The sequence below is a fragment of the Astatotilapia calliptera genome, chromosome 20, assembly GCF_964374335.1.
Source record: "Astatotilapia calliptera chromosome 20, fAstCal68.1, whole genome shotgun sequence".
Classification (NCBI taxonomy): Eukaryota; Metazoa; Chordata; class Actinopteri; order Cichliformes; family Cichlidae; genus Astatotilapia; species Astatotilapia calliptera.
The window spans coordinates 4,065,759-4,082,220 of record NC_137441.1 but is presented as its reverse complement, the minus strand read 5'-3'; the positions used below and the strand labels follow the sequence as shown (position 1 = coordinate 4,082,220).

Here is a 16,462-nt window from a genome sequence, read left to right as displayed (position 1 = left end):
GAGAACTGAGGCAATTGACTGAGCATGCGCTGCAGCCAGGGGCACGGGAACATTTCACTATTAGAAGGGGAAGAAGTTACAGGAGAAAAATCATGAAGCCGAAGATGAAAAGAGGATGACTTCGTCTTGTTGTCGATTCTGAGGTGGGCTCAGTGACTTCAGGCGCTTTCACAGTCACTCGACCTGAAAACATCCAGAGAACATCCTGTGGATTTAATAAGGACAACCTCAAAGAGAAAACTAACGGGAAAGGTGCAGAGACCATAGCAGTCACCAGGGGGCGCCCTTCACTGTAACTTCAACTGCAGCCATCCATCCTGCTCTTTTCTGTTTTAAATCAAATTCAGTGGCAGATCTAGAAAGTTTTACATGGGGGCGGGGTCAAAGGAGGGGCAAGAGGTCTAGGCAGGTGGCACATACCTCTGCAGGGAAGTATGTGAAAATGCCCTATATGTAAATGGAGTCAACAAGATATCCACAAAAACCTTTAAAACTATTTATTGGGCAGCTTGGTCTCTGATTGGTCAGTTTTCCTCTTATTCTTAGTGACCACTTTCCGTTTTCTGGTTTGGATTCCATCTTTCTTCAAGGCCAGCGGGCGATTCACCTGCAAACATTTAACAAAGACTCAGCCTCAAAGTACAAGGAACACCTTCTTTGCTGTTTTACTCTTACTAGAGGAAGTAAAGCATGTGGCCAGAGCAGTATTTTAGTTTGTAGTACCCGGTGTAGTCTGTAGTAGAGTCCGCAGGCGTTGCAGACGGCTTCTCCTGCAGAGTTTCTCCTCCACAGCGTCGTGTGCTCAGTCAGACAGTTGACACACTGAGTTCCTTTCCTCTGAATCCTGCTCTGGAATAACACACCATACTGTTTTGAAATATATTTTGAGGTAATTTAACACAATTTTCTTTTTCACACAAGATGTTTTAGAGGGATCAAGAACAAGTTTCCCACAGGAAATCTGAATTTTTCAGTAATAAATAAGAGGAAGAAAACTGGCAGGACTTTCAGTGCATGCCCCTCATCCAGCAGATGGTGGTGGATCTGTTCCTGTTGTTCATTCATTTTCTTAAGTAAAAGCCTCAAAACCAGAAGTTTTACCATCAGAATATAAATGAAGTTCCTAAAGTAAAAGTACTCAGTCTGCTGAATCACATTCATCATATTAGAGGATCAGAATTACTGATCGGTTATTGTGTCACTTTATTGTTTCAGCTGGAGGTGTTTTCCATTACTTATATGGGCAGGGTTAAATATAATAATACTTAATAATAATAATAAGAAGAAGAAGTAGCTAAAATTTTTAAATAATGGTATGGAGTACAAAGTACATTAAAAATTGTATTTTCAATTTAATTTTATTTATACAGCGCCAAATCACAACAACAGTTGCCTGAAGGTGCTTTATGTTGTAAGATGGACCCTACAGAGAAAACCCAGCAAACATATGACACCCAATGAGGAAGCACTTTGGCGACATTGGGAAGGAAAAACTCCCCCTTTAACAGGAAGAAATCTCCAGCAGAATCAGGCTCAGGGAGGGGCTGGGCCATCTGCTGCGACCGGTTGGGGTGAGAAAAGGAAGACGGGATAAAAGAACAGTATAACAGCATCTAAGTAAAAAGTAGTAGAAATGTGTCAGTAAAGACACAGTAAAGTACATTAAAACTGTGCTTCAGTAAATGTACTGAGATACATTCCATCACTGGTATGTGACAAAGTGTTTTACTCGTTTTGAATAGGACACGATTGTGGAGACCTTGAAGGACTTCTCAGTCAAGTCTGATGCCCACCTGGAATAAAAGTCAGCTGACATCAGTGAAATCTCACAGCAAAGCACATTTGCTGACATCCACATCAGCCGATGATAATTTACCTGTATATTCGTTGAACATCGTCAAGGAAGAGCCAGTCATGTGTCTGACAGGCTGGATGTCCCATGAAGGACAGGAACCGCTTCACAGTTTACACCCTCGGGCGTACAGCATATTTTTTAAACTTGGTTGGATTAATTCCGCTCAGGAACACTTTGTAGTCAGCCAGGTGTTTATCTGTAAGAACGACCAGAAAAGAAAAGCATTATCACCTGAAGCAACAAGAATCATAAAGGAGCGACTATAACAATCTCATGCTTACCCATGGATCGGGGAAAATGTTTCCACCTTTCCTTGAGGTTTGATGCTCTGACTCGGGGTAGGTCCGCCCTGGCTGCAGCTTGTCCTGCGTCTTCCACCGACAGCTCCAATCTCCCTAGAACCAACACTGGGTAGCACTGTACTATGGCCTCTGTTACCCCCGGAGCCATGTCTGATTCCAGGGGGACCTAGGCTGCCATTACTTCCTGAGCCGTGCCTGACTCTGGGGGGGGACGCGGGCCTCCGTTACCCTCTGAGCCGTGTCAGATTCTGGGGGGATGCGGGCCTCCGTTACCCCCTGAGCTGTGCCTGATTCTAGGGAAGCCTGTGCAGGACAGTTCCCCTCTCCTTCAAAACTGCAGAACCGAACAGAAGAACACTTTACCTGTCGCTGACACGGAGCTTCACTGACACAGGCAGCGTCTCTTTTTGTCCCGCACCTAATGAGAGACACCTGCTGCCACTGCCAGGAGCTGATAGGGTTTTCATTCGCATCTAAAACTAAATATAAGACCGGCAACGATTAAACTAAGAACAGTACAAATTAGAAACTCAACAAGGAACTACGGAAAGTACAAAGGGGGCGCCTATCAAAATTAAATGTTGCATAAAGGGAAAACACTGGGAGAGAGAAAGAAAGACAAAGAGTCAAGAAACTAAGACCTTGAATAAACAAAGACAAGGAGCAGGAACAAAGATAAAGAGACACAGAGGGGACATGCACTGGGGCCTGATGAAGACACAGATATGTTGAAACGCGTAGCCAAAGAAGGTGCATGTAGAATGCAACACTAAAAACTAAGTAAAGCAAATTATAATACCAATTAGAAGGAAGAGTAAAGTAAAGAAGGCATGTAACTAAACTAAAACTAAACTAAGGAAAACCAAACTAAAACTAAACTCAGATGAAACTAAAGCTAAATTAAGTTAGAATATCTTAACAAAAACTAAGTAAAGTAAATCATAGAGCCCTGCAGCAAAACATAGGACGGACCGTGCACCACTGTCTCTTCTTTAGAAGAGGCAGTTTCAGTTAAAAAACCCTAACCCTATTATTCCAGGAGATGATAGCTGTTCTTTTTTTTTCAGTTGAAACTTGTAAAAGACGATGGAATAGGTTCTGTGACGTATACATGATTATCAATTCTTATAAATATTTGTAATTGTTAAAAATATTTGATGACTGTTATTGTTATATTCATTCTCAATTTGTAAATATTTATTAGTTATTTGTACTCTTATGGTGTGTTCTCAATTTAAATGTTACATAAATTCAAAATAAAAACATATTTGTGAATATCATATTTTTGTAATTTTTTCATACATGTTTGTTTTGGTTCGTTTAATATATTTAAAAAATCAAGTACAAAAGTTTTTTGTGAACCTCATACATGGCAGAACAAGCTCTTATTGGTTTTTAGTGACTCTTAAAAGAGCCAATTTGGGCGATTCCCACGGAGATGCTTCTCTCAGTCCAATTTCCAGTTTCTTCTGTATCTAGTCAAGTGGCAGTGATGACATATCTCGCTGTGGTCCATACATGCAGGAAAGCCAGCGATGAGGTCGTGGGATAGAGGGAGTAGTAATCGCTGGCAGCCTGCACATTCATCAGTGAAGGTCATTCAGATTGATGTGTTCTGCCATTCCATTATGTTCCCTTACAGTGTAGTGTGTGTGGTGAAAGCACGGTGGGAGTTTTGTCGGGTTTCTGTCCGTGGTTGCAGTGTGAGAGTCATGCGGCACAGTGTTTCCAAGACAACAGAAGCTGCTAATGTTTCTTAATTATTCACAACGAGGTTTCACGGCACAGCGAAATGGACAGGAGGAAGCAGTGCAATGGAATGCAATTGAGTCAATCTGAACACCCCTTAAGGTATGCTTATAAAATGACCAATTTACTTTCATTTAGTTTCTGACTATGCTGAAAAAATTGCTTGAATATTTCAACACTTAATGACTAATCAAAAACAAAATGATCAACTGATTTTCTGTTTGCTATTTTTGTCGACAACTTGAAAACTTCTGCAAAACTGTATTTTTAAAGACATCTAAATCTGAGTTTAAACTCACCCAAACTCTAACCTGCTTAAATACTTAAACTGGATCAAAGTTTCTGAAAGAAAATCTCAGAACAATTTGAGATTTCTCTGCCTCTTCACTGAGATTATTACGCCAGATACAGAGTTCTAAAATGTAAAACGGATGCTCTAGTGAAAAGCAACCAATGAATGAATAGAATATGTTCATGGGGCGTTTTCAGACCTTCATATAACTGAAGCAATATGCCTGATGACTATTATATGGGACATAACAAACTATTATTAATTGCCTGCCAAACTGGCCAGTGAACTTTTTTTTCTTGCAACCAAAGTAAAATTTATCCCACACAGATTGGTGTTCACTAATAACCTTAGGTGAAAAAAGGATTTAAAAATGACGTTGTGGGAAAAAAGTTTCCTCCTGTCCTACTCCTTTCGTTTTCCCACCGTCATTTGTTGATAAGGACTTGTGTTTGAGATTGAAATGATCTTTTGACTCCAGGTAAGCATATTTTCTCTATTTAACCATTGAAGGTTATACATCCAGTGATGTTCTTTTTTTTGTCTCAATGAATCTATTTATCAAACTTTGTGCATGTTTTATTAAAACATAAACAACAGCTTTCTTTCATTCATTTCTTCATTTCCTTTTTATTTCAACATAGAGTTTACATTGATTGTTGAAGAGTTTTGCTCTCACACATCTGGCATTTTTATATAAGCCTGCTTGCAATCATGATTTTCAAGGTTAAATGACTGAATTCAAATTGGGTTGGCCTTCAGATGCTGATGGCCAACACGGTAACATGGTATCTGACTGTAAGTGAATGTCGTCAGGTGTAGAAATTATCTGGTACAGTAATCCCAGCTGTCACCAATGTCACACCACAAGTTTCGAGAACCATAATGAGCACAGTTACGTTTGGAATTGCAGTATAACCCTTTACTTGTTTTTCCGAGTGGCAGTGGGGGGCTGCAGTAATTCCAGCTGTTCCCAGTGTTGCACCAGTAGTAATCCCGCCCATGATGACCACAGGTGTGGTCACTGTTACATCTCTGTCCTTTTACTGTTATGTCTGAGTATGTTGGCGAGCATCGTACAGTTACGTATCCGGTGGAGCAATAGTAGTCTTTAGCTTGATCTATGTACAGGCAGGAGGTTGAGCAGTCATCTAGGACCTCTGGTCTAAGTCTGCAGAAGAGCTCCTGGGATGTTTGTCTTTTGCGTCGCAGCTCATCCCTCACGGCTGGGGGATGATCTGCGACGATACTCGGAGTATCAAGCGAGCAAGAAACTCCACTGGCAAATTTCATGTCCTCCATACCTGTCGTCCATGCTTGTACGGAGTTGTAAATGAAGTCTACTTTGAGGTCTGTGATCTTGACTCTTTTTGTAGGATACAACTGTCCCTCATCATCGGAGTGGCTCAAGGCGGTGTGAAGAAGATTCCCGGCATCTGGAGACATGCTGAGTCGGTTTACCATTGGCTGCTGAACTGTTTTAAGTAGCTTCTTCGCCAGCTTCTCCGATTTACGCTTTTTGCTATTTGGAAAAGAGCAGTCATCAGCAAAAATGTTTAAGTTGGTGCTGCCGTAGAGGGTAGACAGGCGCCTTGTCAGCTGTTGAACTGATTCGACTTTGATAATGCCATGAGGATTATTTACTCCTATGTAACCAAAAGAGAAGGACTCCTCTTCATCATCTGGATGATCGTAACACACTGCTGTCCAGATATGTGTGGGGACTGTCACCCTGTTGTAGTCCCTTTCATTATCATTATCAAAAATCCCCTGCATTGGTATTCTTCTGTTGTGTGGTGAGGGTACAGTCCCTGTCACCAGGTAAGCTTTACCTGTCACCTGGTAAGCAGTCCCTGGCACCAGGTAAGCTGTACCTGCTGGGTGTTGCTCTTTTAAAATTCGAATCACTGCAGCCTCCCATTCTTTCCAGTGGACCCGGTTGAAGCAGGCATCCATGGGGGCACTGTTGGTGAGGGTGAAGGTGGCGGTGCGCCCTCGACCACACTGGTAGCTGTTTGGGTTCAGGTGACCTCGGTCATAGCCAGTGTGCGAGTAGTCATCATTAACAGCTTGTTTGGCTTTGATATTTTGTGACTCTCTTGCAGTGTAGCGTTGCATGTAAATCACGTTTGAATAGGCAGGATTCTCGTGCTTTGAGAGCTGAAGGAAAGGCAAATGTACAGATGAGTTCAATTCAATTCAAACTTTATTTTTTACAATTTAAAATAAATTCAAACATAAACAAGATAAAATACATAAAAACATGATGATAAGCCCCTCAATCCTCCCGGTCCACCCTCCACCCCCGTCCCATTCACATACACACACATCCCGATCCCAAACACAATGAACAAGATAATAAAAACAGTACCGCGATTGTTAAAAGTGAAAAACCCACCCTGCCTCTGCTGTGAGGAAACAGTATATTGGGGACTCATTCATACCAGGTGCCAGCTCAGTCACCGGGGCATCACCACAGCACCCACCCAGACCAGGGCAGCCCAGGGTCCGCCTCACAGCCATTGAGTGCTTGCCAGTGAGGGCAAGCACTGCGGCAATAAGAACAGACCAAGCCAGCTAAACCCTGGCATGATGAACCCCCATGGGGAAACACAGGACTTAAAACGAATAAAAGAATAAATAACCAGGTAAAATCATTTAAAAGCAGAGTTCACTGGAATAAAACCAAATAAATGAATAAATATCCTGGTAAAATAATCTAAAAACCATATTAAAAAGGTGGGTCTTTAACCCCCCCTTAAAAACCTCTACGGTCTCTGCAGCCCTGAGGCTCTCCGGCAGGCTGTTCCACAGGTGAGGACCGTAATGGTGGAACGAGGCCCTACCGTAAGTCATGTTCCTCACCCTGGGGAACATCTGAAAAGCCAGAGGACCTCAGGGTCCACAAGGGCTCATACTTTAAAAGTAGATCACTAAGGTAAGAAGGCCCAAGACCATTTGAACATTTAAAAACTAATAAGCCAACCTTAAAATCAATACTAAAATTCACAGGGAGCCAATGCAGCAATTTTAAAACCGGTGTAATGTGTTCCCACCCCCTGGTCCTTGTCCGAACTCTTGCCGCAGAGTTTTGGAGTAATTGAAGATTACAAATAGATTTTTGACGTAAACCAGAGAGCAGGGCATTACAGTAATCTAACCAGCTGAAAATACAGGCATGCATCAGCACCTCTGTGCTGGTAAGAGAGAGGAAAGGGCGGATTTTGGCAATATTTGAGATGATAAAAACCTGTCTTAACGACATTTCCTGAGAGGCCCACCAGACTCCTGAGTCTGTCTAATAAAATCTGGTGATGTATACTGTATCAAAAGCAACATTAAGATCCAGTAGCACCAGGACAGAAAGTTTCTGTCTATCAAAGTTACTTCTTAAGTCATTAAAAATCTTTAAAAGGGCCGTCTCAGGGCTGTGGTTTTGTCCTAAAACCAGATTGAATTTTTTTAAAATCTTTTGCTAATTTAAAAAATCTTGCAGTTGAATAAAAACAATTTTCTCAATAATTTTACTTAAAAACGGTAAGTTGGATACAGGTTATCAAGAACATTTGTATCTAAATTACTCTTCTTCAGAAGCGGCTTCACCACAGCCATTTTACAGGCAGCATGGAAGACACCCATCTGAAGAGAGTAACTGACTATATTTAAAAGCTCAGACTAAAAGAAACCATAAAATATTTTTTTAAAATGAAGTGGGAATGGGATCTAAAAGGCAGGTTGTTGGGTTTACTTGGGGAAAAACTCAACCAAGCATCTTTGCATCAACCAGGACAAAACTCTCTAGTGTTTCCTCAGGTAAGAGCAATGCTGGTGATCCATTGAGATTAACATCATGTAATGATAAAAGCTTGGATCTTGTAGCACTGACTTTATTCATGAAGTGGTCTGCAAAGTCCTCGCATGCAGCATTAGATAGTGGCACAGAGGACTTGTTGAAATCCTTATTTATTATAAGAGTGATTGTTTTGAAAAGAAACTTTGGATTATTTTTATTTTCAGTTATGAGGTTTGAGAAATATAGTGTTCTTGCCCGTTTAATTGAGTTATTGTAAATTTTGAGTTGTTCTTTAAAATGTCCTGATGAATTATTGGTTTTGTTTTTCTCTATCTCCTCTCAGCTCTCCTGTAATTTCTTTTTAAACTTCTGATATTGTCATTTCTTCATTTTAGATGTTAATGTTTTTAATTTCAGTAGAGCAATAGACTGTAGTCTATTATTAAAATCATCAGTAATAAAATCACAAGATGCAGGTCAAATCTGAACAGGAGTTTGTCTAAAAACATCAATAAAATGTGCAGCCACTTCAGGAGTTATATACCGCTTCCTCACAGTTCTCACTGAGTTAAAAGGGGAGTGTTGCGCAAAATGATGTTTTTTGGAGTTTTCTGCACAGCAAAATCTCCAGTGTTAAATTAACACTGGAGATATGGGTCTATATGGGTCCACACCTCTGAGTGTTAAATACAACACTGTTGAGTGTTAAATTAACACTTTTGACAGTGTTATATGTTTAAAAGTAACCTAGTCAGTTTTGAAGATTAACAATGGCTAACACTGAGCAGTGCTGATTTTCTAAACTGGAATATTTCTAACATTTTGAGTTATAAAGCAGCTTTACTTGTGCTTTCTTTTATGACTGGTCTGAGTTTCAGCTTCGGACTGAAGGTCAGACGTATCACAGTGTTCACTTAGATATTTCTGAAGACTGCGTTCTGCTTCGTGAAATGTGTCTGGAAGTACAAACACAATGTATGGCCAGACATAAATTAGGACACGAAAAACTTGTTATTGTTACATTTATACAACACCAATCCAGATGATACCCACCATGGCTTATTAGAAGTCGGACTGGTGCATAGGTGAGCCATGTTGCACCAGGATGAACTCTCCTCTTTACTGTGGCATGGATCCTGAATCCTTTTCTAAAGTTCCTTAAATATAACTTACTTTACCATCAAATTTATTCCGTGTACATCTTTATGAACAAAGCTTGTTCATTGAAAGAAAGTCCATTACTCAAGCAACCAACAATTTGCAGCTCATCTTCTGGATATCTCAAAAATATAAACTTGTTAACAGGAGAAGGCACAGTCTTACTAATGATAATTTAAACCAAACAAAGTTTCCCATAAACTGATAGTAATAACAGTTTACCTGCGGCTCAATGAACCAGTTCCCAGTTTTCCGTCCCTCCTCGTTGTTGCACGCATAGTTAAAGGTGTAGGCGCTGTAGAGTGGGATCCTGTGGGCAGTAGAATACAGCGAAGCGAAGTACGAGCTATCATCAAACTTTTGACATATTTTATGGGCATTTTGATCAAAACCTTGAGGTTGGCTTCTTTTGTAGAAGAACTCTGAACAGTCTCTGAAGTCGTCGACAACCTCTGTTAGTGTAGGTAGAACACCACACAGAGCCAGAGCGAGGACAGCCCAGACTATCATGACTGCGGTCTGACTACAGTCAGAGAGGCAGATGTTTTAAACAACACTCGACTGTTTGATCTGCTTTTTTTTTTTTTTTTTCTTTTTTTTTTTTTACAAACTGCTGTGATGCAACTATTTACATTCGATTCTGTCCCTGGGTGACTTTGCTCCCTTCCTGTATGTCTGGAAAATTGAATTTCGTCATGCAAGATTAAGAAGGTAAAATTCAAAAGTATAATGAAAAACATAAAAAAGTAAAAGTTCAACAATCTGTAAGAGAAATGTTAAAGGGGGTTATTTTTTTTGGGGGGGGGGGGGGGGGGGGGGTAATAATAATAATAATTCTGATCTCCCAGAATGTAAAGATAAACATGGTACAATTTGTGGGCTTACAATTGTGGTATTTGTTGACATTTTCACAGACTTTAAACTTTTCTCCTCTCATTTGAAGCTCTAGTAGACAGGGAAGATGCTGTTCCTTGTTTTGCAACATGAGCCAGTCTTGAGCCTTTGCAAAATGATCTGCACATTTTTGGTGGAGCTTCTGTTTGAAAAACTATGCACTGTATGGTGTTACCAGGGGGTATTGTATTTTGGGGGGTAATACATCTTACCTTATTGCATGTAAAGGTACAGTTTATTTCAGCTTAAAATTGTGATATTTAAAAAGAAGTTAAAAAGACGTACATCAAAGCTTAGTCCTTTCCCTAAAATGCAACCACTGGCACAACAAGTCGTACGCTGTCGTGGAAACATCACTACATGGCTCATGCTGCAGGACTTCTAGACTGCAGAAAAATCCTGAAGTTCGGCTTCAGCAGACGATTTCAGCCATTTGAGTGGTTGAAAATAGCCGAGCAGTGATTGTATCAAATTAAGAATCACCCGAGAGCGGCGTTCTTGTTCCGTCATCTGATCATCATCCAATAGCATTCAAATACTGTATTCGAGCAAACACATTCTGTGCTGAAGGCAAGGCAAGTTTATTTCTATAGCACCTTTCGTGTACAGACAATTCAAAGTGCTTTACATAAATTATGAAAAGAAATTACATACAACATTAAAAGTAAAGAAAAGATAGAAAATAAAATGAAAGGAGTGATCCCTCAAACAGAGACCCAAAGAAAGCTAAAATGAAATCTACCCAGCACAAGCCTAAATCAATTGTGCAGGTGCAGACCCTTGAATACTAAACAAATGCAGCTGAGAACAGGTGGGTCTTTAACCTGGTACGGATAAAGCACTTTTGCTGAGTACGAACATCATACAAGTAATATCTGTGCAGTAATATCGGCACAGTAATATCTCCATATCTGTGCTCAGATTTAATAAAAATTCTCATTGGGAAGCTGACTGTGTCTGCGTTCTCCCAGAGCCACCATACTCCCAAATTTCTCCTGATATCTGATGACATCGCCTTTCATAAACACACCCTGTTCACCTACTTGATTCGTATGTCTATGAGGAAAACAATCAGCTGTAATTAGTGATGCACGCTGCAGCAGCGAGCCGCAAGTTTTCAGAAGTCTTTATGTGCAGAAGCTGCAGTTTCAATTACTTTTTACATCCTCCCAGTTATTAAGGATTAAAAAATGTTTCAACCAACCTCACCTCTCCTTTTATTTTGACTGCGCCATGGTTACTCTGGTAAACGGACCAAGTTTTTTTTTCCAGCTCTTTTGGCCCAAGAGCACATCTATCGCGCTGATTCAGCAGAAAACAAACTTACAGCTTAAAATCAACAGAGTTAATGCTGCGCTGTGACCAAAGTGAGAAAAAATACTTTCTCACTCTCTTCTGACACAGAGACTCCTACGAGTTTAATAATTTTTTATTGCATAGCTCTATATAATTTTTTGCAGCTTATATCAAATTTAACTCCTCTTGATATCACTTCTAGGGTTTGAATTTTAATACTAAATAGTGTTCACTATTTCAGCAGACGCTTTTACTCAAACTGGCCTACACATCAAACATATTCTACAATGGAGTCGATGTGGGTTAAGTGTTGTGGAGCAGGGAAATTATTTTACTGCTATTGTTAAATAATTGTCATCATTACCATTGCATTAATAATAAAATCTGGAGTTTATATTGCATTCAGGGGTTAAACAGTGTCTCTTTCAGAAAGACTGAGTTGCAGGCTGACAGGAAGTTGTATGCAGAAGTGAAAGCAGGAAGTTATTTTGAGCAGCAGGCTAAGACGAGGCTTTAACAATGTAACAGATAGCTTTAAGAAGGCTTTAAGGTTTTATGCACACAGGTATTAAATTAACTTTGTATTCCAGGTGCAGTTATAACTATTTTATACATATTGCATATCTGTGCTTATTTGAGTTGATGTTCAGGTTCTTTAAAGGTCTTAAGCTTCATCTAGTGAGAGTGTCTAGATGATCCATGCTGAGGGAAAACTAGAACATAGAAGGAATTGCAATACATGCTTACAAAACACTTATATATCAGATCATTTTATATTAAGGTTTTAGTAGAGGTTCTTGGTTAAAACATTTATTTAGTAGAAGACATACACATAGTCTCAGTGAGCTTCTGGTCTGGTAAAAGGTCAGAAGTGCAACAGGTGAATTGAGAAAGAGCATGTGAGGTCGTGACACACACACACATAGAGTTAAATTTATTTAGAGGAGAGATTACTCATGTCTGGTTGTAACTGCAAAAGTGTCTCGGTAAAAGAGGAACCGTTCCTTGTTGTCTCGGCAAGAAAGAGGAACAAGACAAGAACTGAAAGGTAGACAGGAAGGGCTAGCCATGAAAATAGAAGATGATCTTCTGGGTTAAAAGTCTGATCTATGTATAAAATGTATCTGTGACGCATGAAGGGGCGTCAGTAAATCAAACCCTGATGCTATAAAATATCTGTTCATGCTTTGATTAAGTCGAGGACTACTGGCTGTCTGCGTACAGAGTGTCTTCCCACACGTGTGTTCATTAAAATCATTGTTTGACCAAAGATCCTCTGGACCATGGGTGGTGTGTACTCTCCTTCCTCAACTTTGAACCTTAACAGTGTCTTGCCCAAAGACATTGACTGTCTGATCCAAGATTTGAACTTCCAATCACCCAATTGCTTGTATTTCCAAGCTACAGCCATCCTCTTTTGTCCTTTGATAACTCCAAAATGCTACAAGTAACTTTAAAATCTTACACCTGACTGTCAGTAAAGCGTCAGATAAATGTGTAATCTAAATGCTGTTAAAAAATACTCACAGGAGACTTGATGTGTGCCCCTCGAGTGGGGCAGCTTTAGTTACAGATTAGTAATACTGATGACACAGATATACAAATATTGCGTAAGTGTTTATGTCCACACATCAGGGAGCTCTGCTTTATGTGCCCAAGTCAAAACATATCTTTAGCTGAAGCTGCATGTATGTAATCATTTCAAAATCCTTAAACATGAAAAAGTCGAACACAAAGGTTTTTGTGTGCCAGGCCTTTGGGTTATATATTTTTTTATTGAATCTTGGCAGGCGTTTATTTGTACTGATAAGTTTTAATGATTTTTTTCTGTTTGCCCAACCTTAATACTGCAAGCATGGGACTGACTGGAAAAACAATTACTGCTCTGCTCTGTCAGGATATTTGCTCACAGATTTTATCTGGATCAGTCTATCATTTTGAACCAATTCCCGTCATTTTGAATCTGAAAACACGGACTGGAAAACTGGTGACCCTGCGGCTGGTCTAAAACCAAAAACTATCATTGACTACATCTGAATGCCAAGGAACTTTCTGATGCTAAACTGAATAAGACTGCTTACCAAATGATTGCCACATTTAACTATGCAATAGGTGTTGATATTGTAATAACTTGAGCAATTAAAAGTTAATATCTGCTGTCAGTGTAGCAGAATTGCCCTTTGTATTTGGAGTTTGTCAGCTGTCTTCCTGTAAACAACACAATTGGAACGGCTTCAAGGTTTTAACCCAGATACAGACTGATTTTGTTCTTATTTCGAGAGTTAGTGGTTTCCAGTACAAGGTCACTTTGAGCAACTCTTGACCAATGTTCCCTCTAAGCTGCGCACGTGCGCAATGGCACACTGCTGGCACGTCTCTGCGCACAGAAAATCTGTGTTGCGCAAAAAAAAAAAAAAAAAAACTAACCTGAACTGAAATTAAAATTAAAACTTTAACAATTCTGTTTTGCAGTGTTAGTCAGTAAGTGACTGGCTGCTCCCGTATGGGATTAGAACGATAGCTTAGCCAATAATGTGATTCATATTCGTATATACGCAGCTAATCAACGTCGTTGACAGGCTATGACAGCGTCCTTATGTGCCGACACCGGTGTTTTAGCTGGCAAAGCGGCGTGGCTGATGTGGAGTGAAGCCACGTCAATGACAACGTGTACAAACATTGGAGATGCAGAACAGACGGAACAATTGACGGAAAAGTGGGGACTTTATACCAGTTTTCAAATTGTGTTGATCGGCCACGTAAAACCAGAGTTGTGATAAAAAAATATGCAATGTTTGGTTTTCCTGAATACTATCATTGTTTATATTTAATGCGGTAAGAAACAGTAAAAACGGCGTTTTATAAGGAAAACGCTCGAAAGCCTGGGGGGAGGAGTGAGGGGTTAGGAGTGACTGCGGTGCTTTGAGATGTGAGAGATTTGCCACGTTTAGCGCAAATCTTGTGTAGTTAGTGTGTAGTGTAGTCAATAGTTTTGTTGTGTGTGTCAGAACAATGAGGTGACTGCTGAATGTTACAGGTGTTACAGCAGTGATACATCTCCTGTTGTCAGGCCTGCAGGTATCAGGCTGTTGTTCTCCTTCATCTCATAGTGGACAGAAATTATTTTTTGGAGTGGCACAAATAATTTGTGTGGCATCAGATTTGATGGAGAACAGCTGATTGTTCTGTAAATATTTTGAAATGTTTGTTTAGAAAAATCCCTTGGCTGCATTTTTAGGTAAACAGCTGCAAAAAACTTTGTTGTTTGCATAACTCTGTAACTTTTTTGAAGAAGTAACTATATAATTAATTGCCCAACATTGGTCTTTATATACTTTATTTTGCAGAAAGAGAGTTACTTAAGCAACTTAAGCTTGTGAACCAAAGGTTCTCATGTCTATTACACTGACTAACTGATGACAGTAATAGCATAGTAATGTTGGGACTGATTTCTTTTCTGCACCCTTTCATTTTAGTTTAGGTAAGTCCTATAGGAGCAAACTGTTAAGGTTCAAAATTGAGGAAGGAGAGTACAAACTACTCTTGGTCCAGAGGATCTTGGTCCAACAATGATTTTAATGAACACACGTGTGGGAAGACACTCTGTACGCAGACAGCCAGTAGTCCTCGACTTAATCAAAGCATGAACAGATATTTTATAGCATCAGGGTTTGATTTACTGACGCCCCTTCATGCGTCACAGATACATTTTATACATAGATCAGACTTTTAACCCAGAAGATCATCTTCTATTTTCATGGCTAGCCCTTCCTGTCTACCTTTCAGTTCTTGTCTTGTTCCTCTTTCTTGCCGAGACAACAAGGAACGGTTCCTCTTTTACCGAGACACTTTTGCAGTTACAACCAGACATGAGTAATCTCTCCTCTAAATAAATTTAACTCTATGTGTGTGTGTGTCACGACCTCACATGCTCTTTGTGTCACCTCTTCACCTACTGTCTGTGTCTCGTCCTCAAATGCTCTTTCTCAATTCACCTGTTGCACTTCTGACCTTTTACCAGACCAGAAGCTCACTGAGACTATGTGTATGTCTTCTACTAAATAAATGTTTTAACCAAGAACCTCTACTAAAACCTTAATATAAAATGATCTGATATATAAGTGTTTTGTAAGCATGTATTGCAATTCCTTCTATGTTCTAGTTTTCCCTCAGCATGGATCATCTAGACACTCTCACTAGATGAAGCTTAAGACCTTTAAAGAACCTGAACATCAACTCAAATAAGCACAGATATGCAATATGTATAAAATAGTTATAACTGCACCTGGAATACAAAGTTAATTTAATACCTGTATGCATAAAACCTTAAAGCCTTCTTAAAGCTGTGTTCTCTGTGTGTATTTCCCCGGACCTCCCTGCATCCTCGTTTCTGGTTTGTGTTATTAGCTTACCCAATTTAGGTTTCCGGTTTCTTATTTTTTTCAGTTTCAGTTTTACCATATCCAAATGATCAAAAACCCAAAAGGTCCTGAAATGATCCTAAATTATTAAACAATTAAATTATTAAACCCTAAACCCCCCTTTATCTTGATACATTTCATGTGTCAAGATACTATACAAAACTTAAAAATGCCCAGTTTCCCCACTCATGATCCAATCTATGTCATAAAAATAAACTTAAAACAGAACAGTTATCAGTCATGTGTTTCTTCAATTAATGATAACTGAGTTACATCAAAAAATATTTCCCCTTTAGCATTTGGCATTCTCCCAACAATATACTATAATCCCATAATCTAACCCCAGTCAACAAATTTTCTCTGGTAAAAACAATTGTTTGTCCACATTAATTCATCCTCTCTCACATTCAGTCACACATTCACTCACATGCAGTCACACATTCACTCACATGCAGTCACACATTCACTCACATGCAGTCACACCATGTATTTGCTGATAGTGGAGCTTCCCGCACGATCAGATACTCCACCCTCAGCAAAATGAGCTCAGTCATTTTTTATTTTCCATAGGAAAATATTTCTTTATGCTTTTGGACTGGATTAACTCGCATAAAATCCTTTTTACAGGGACTTACGACCTGAATTGTCCCCAGGTAGCTTTCTCCTCAGCCAATTGAAATCTGGAAAGCCCCCTTATATTTGCTC

The 16,462-nt window shown here is 39.6% G+C and overlaps 1 protein-coding gene across 1 annotated transcript; it reads right to left on the bottom strand.

Moving 5' to 3' along the window:
- Positions 1-4,796: 4,796 nt before the first annotated feature.
- Positions 4,797-9,683, bottom strand: LOC145422988 (endonuclease domain-containing 1 protein-like). The gene is made up of 2 exons (XM_080295018.1): positions 9,369-9,683; positions 4,797-6,355 (listed from the first exon to the last, which is right to left on the bottom strand). The coding sequence occupies exons 1-2, from the start codon at positions 9,654-9,656 to the stop codon at positions 5,021-5,023; spliced, it is 1,623 nt and encodes a 540-aa protein (XP_080151144.1). The 5' UTR covers positions 9,657-9,683; the 3' UTR covers positions 4,797-5,020.
- Positions 9,684-16,462: the final 6,779 nt, after the last annotated feature.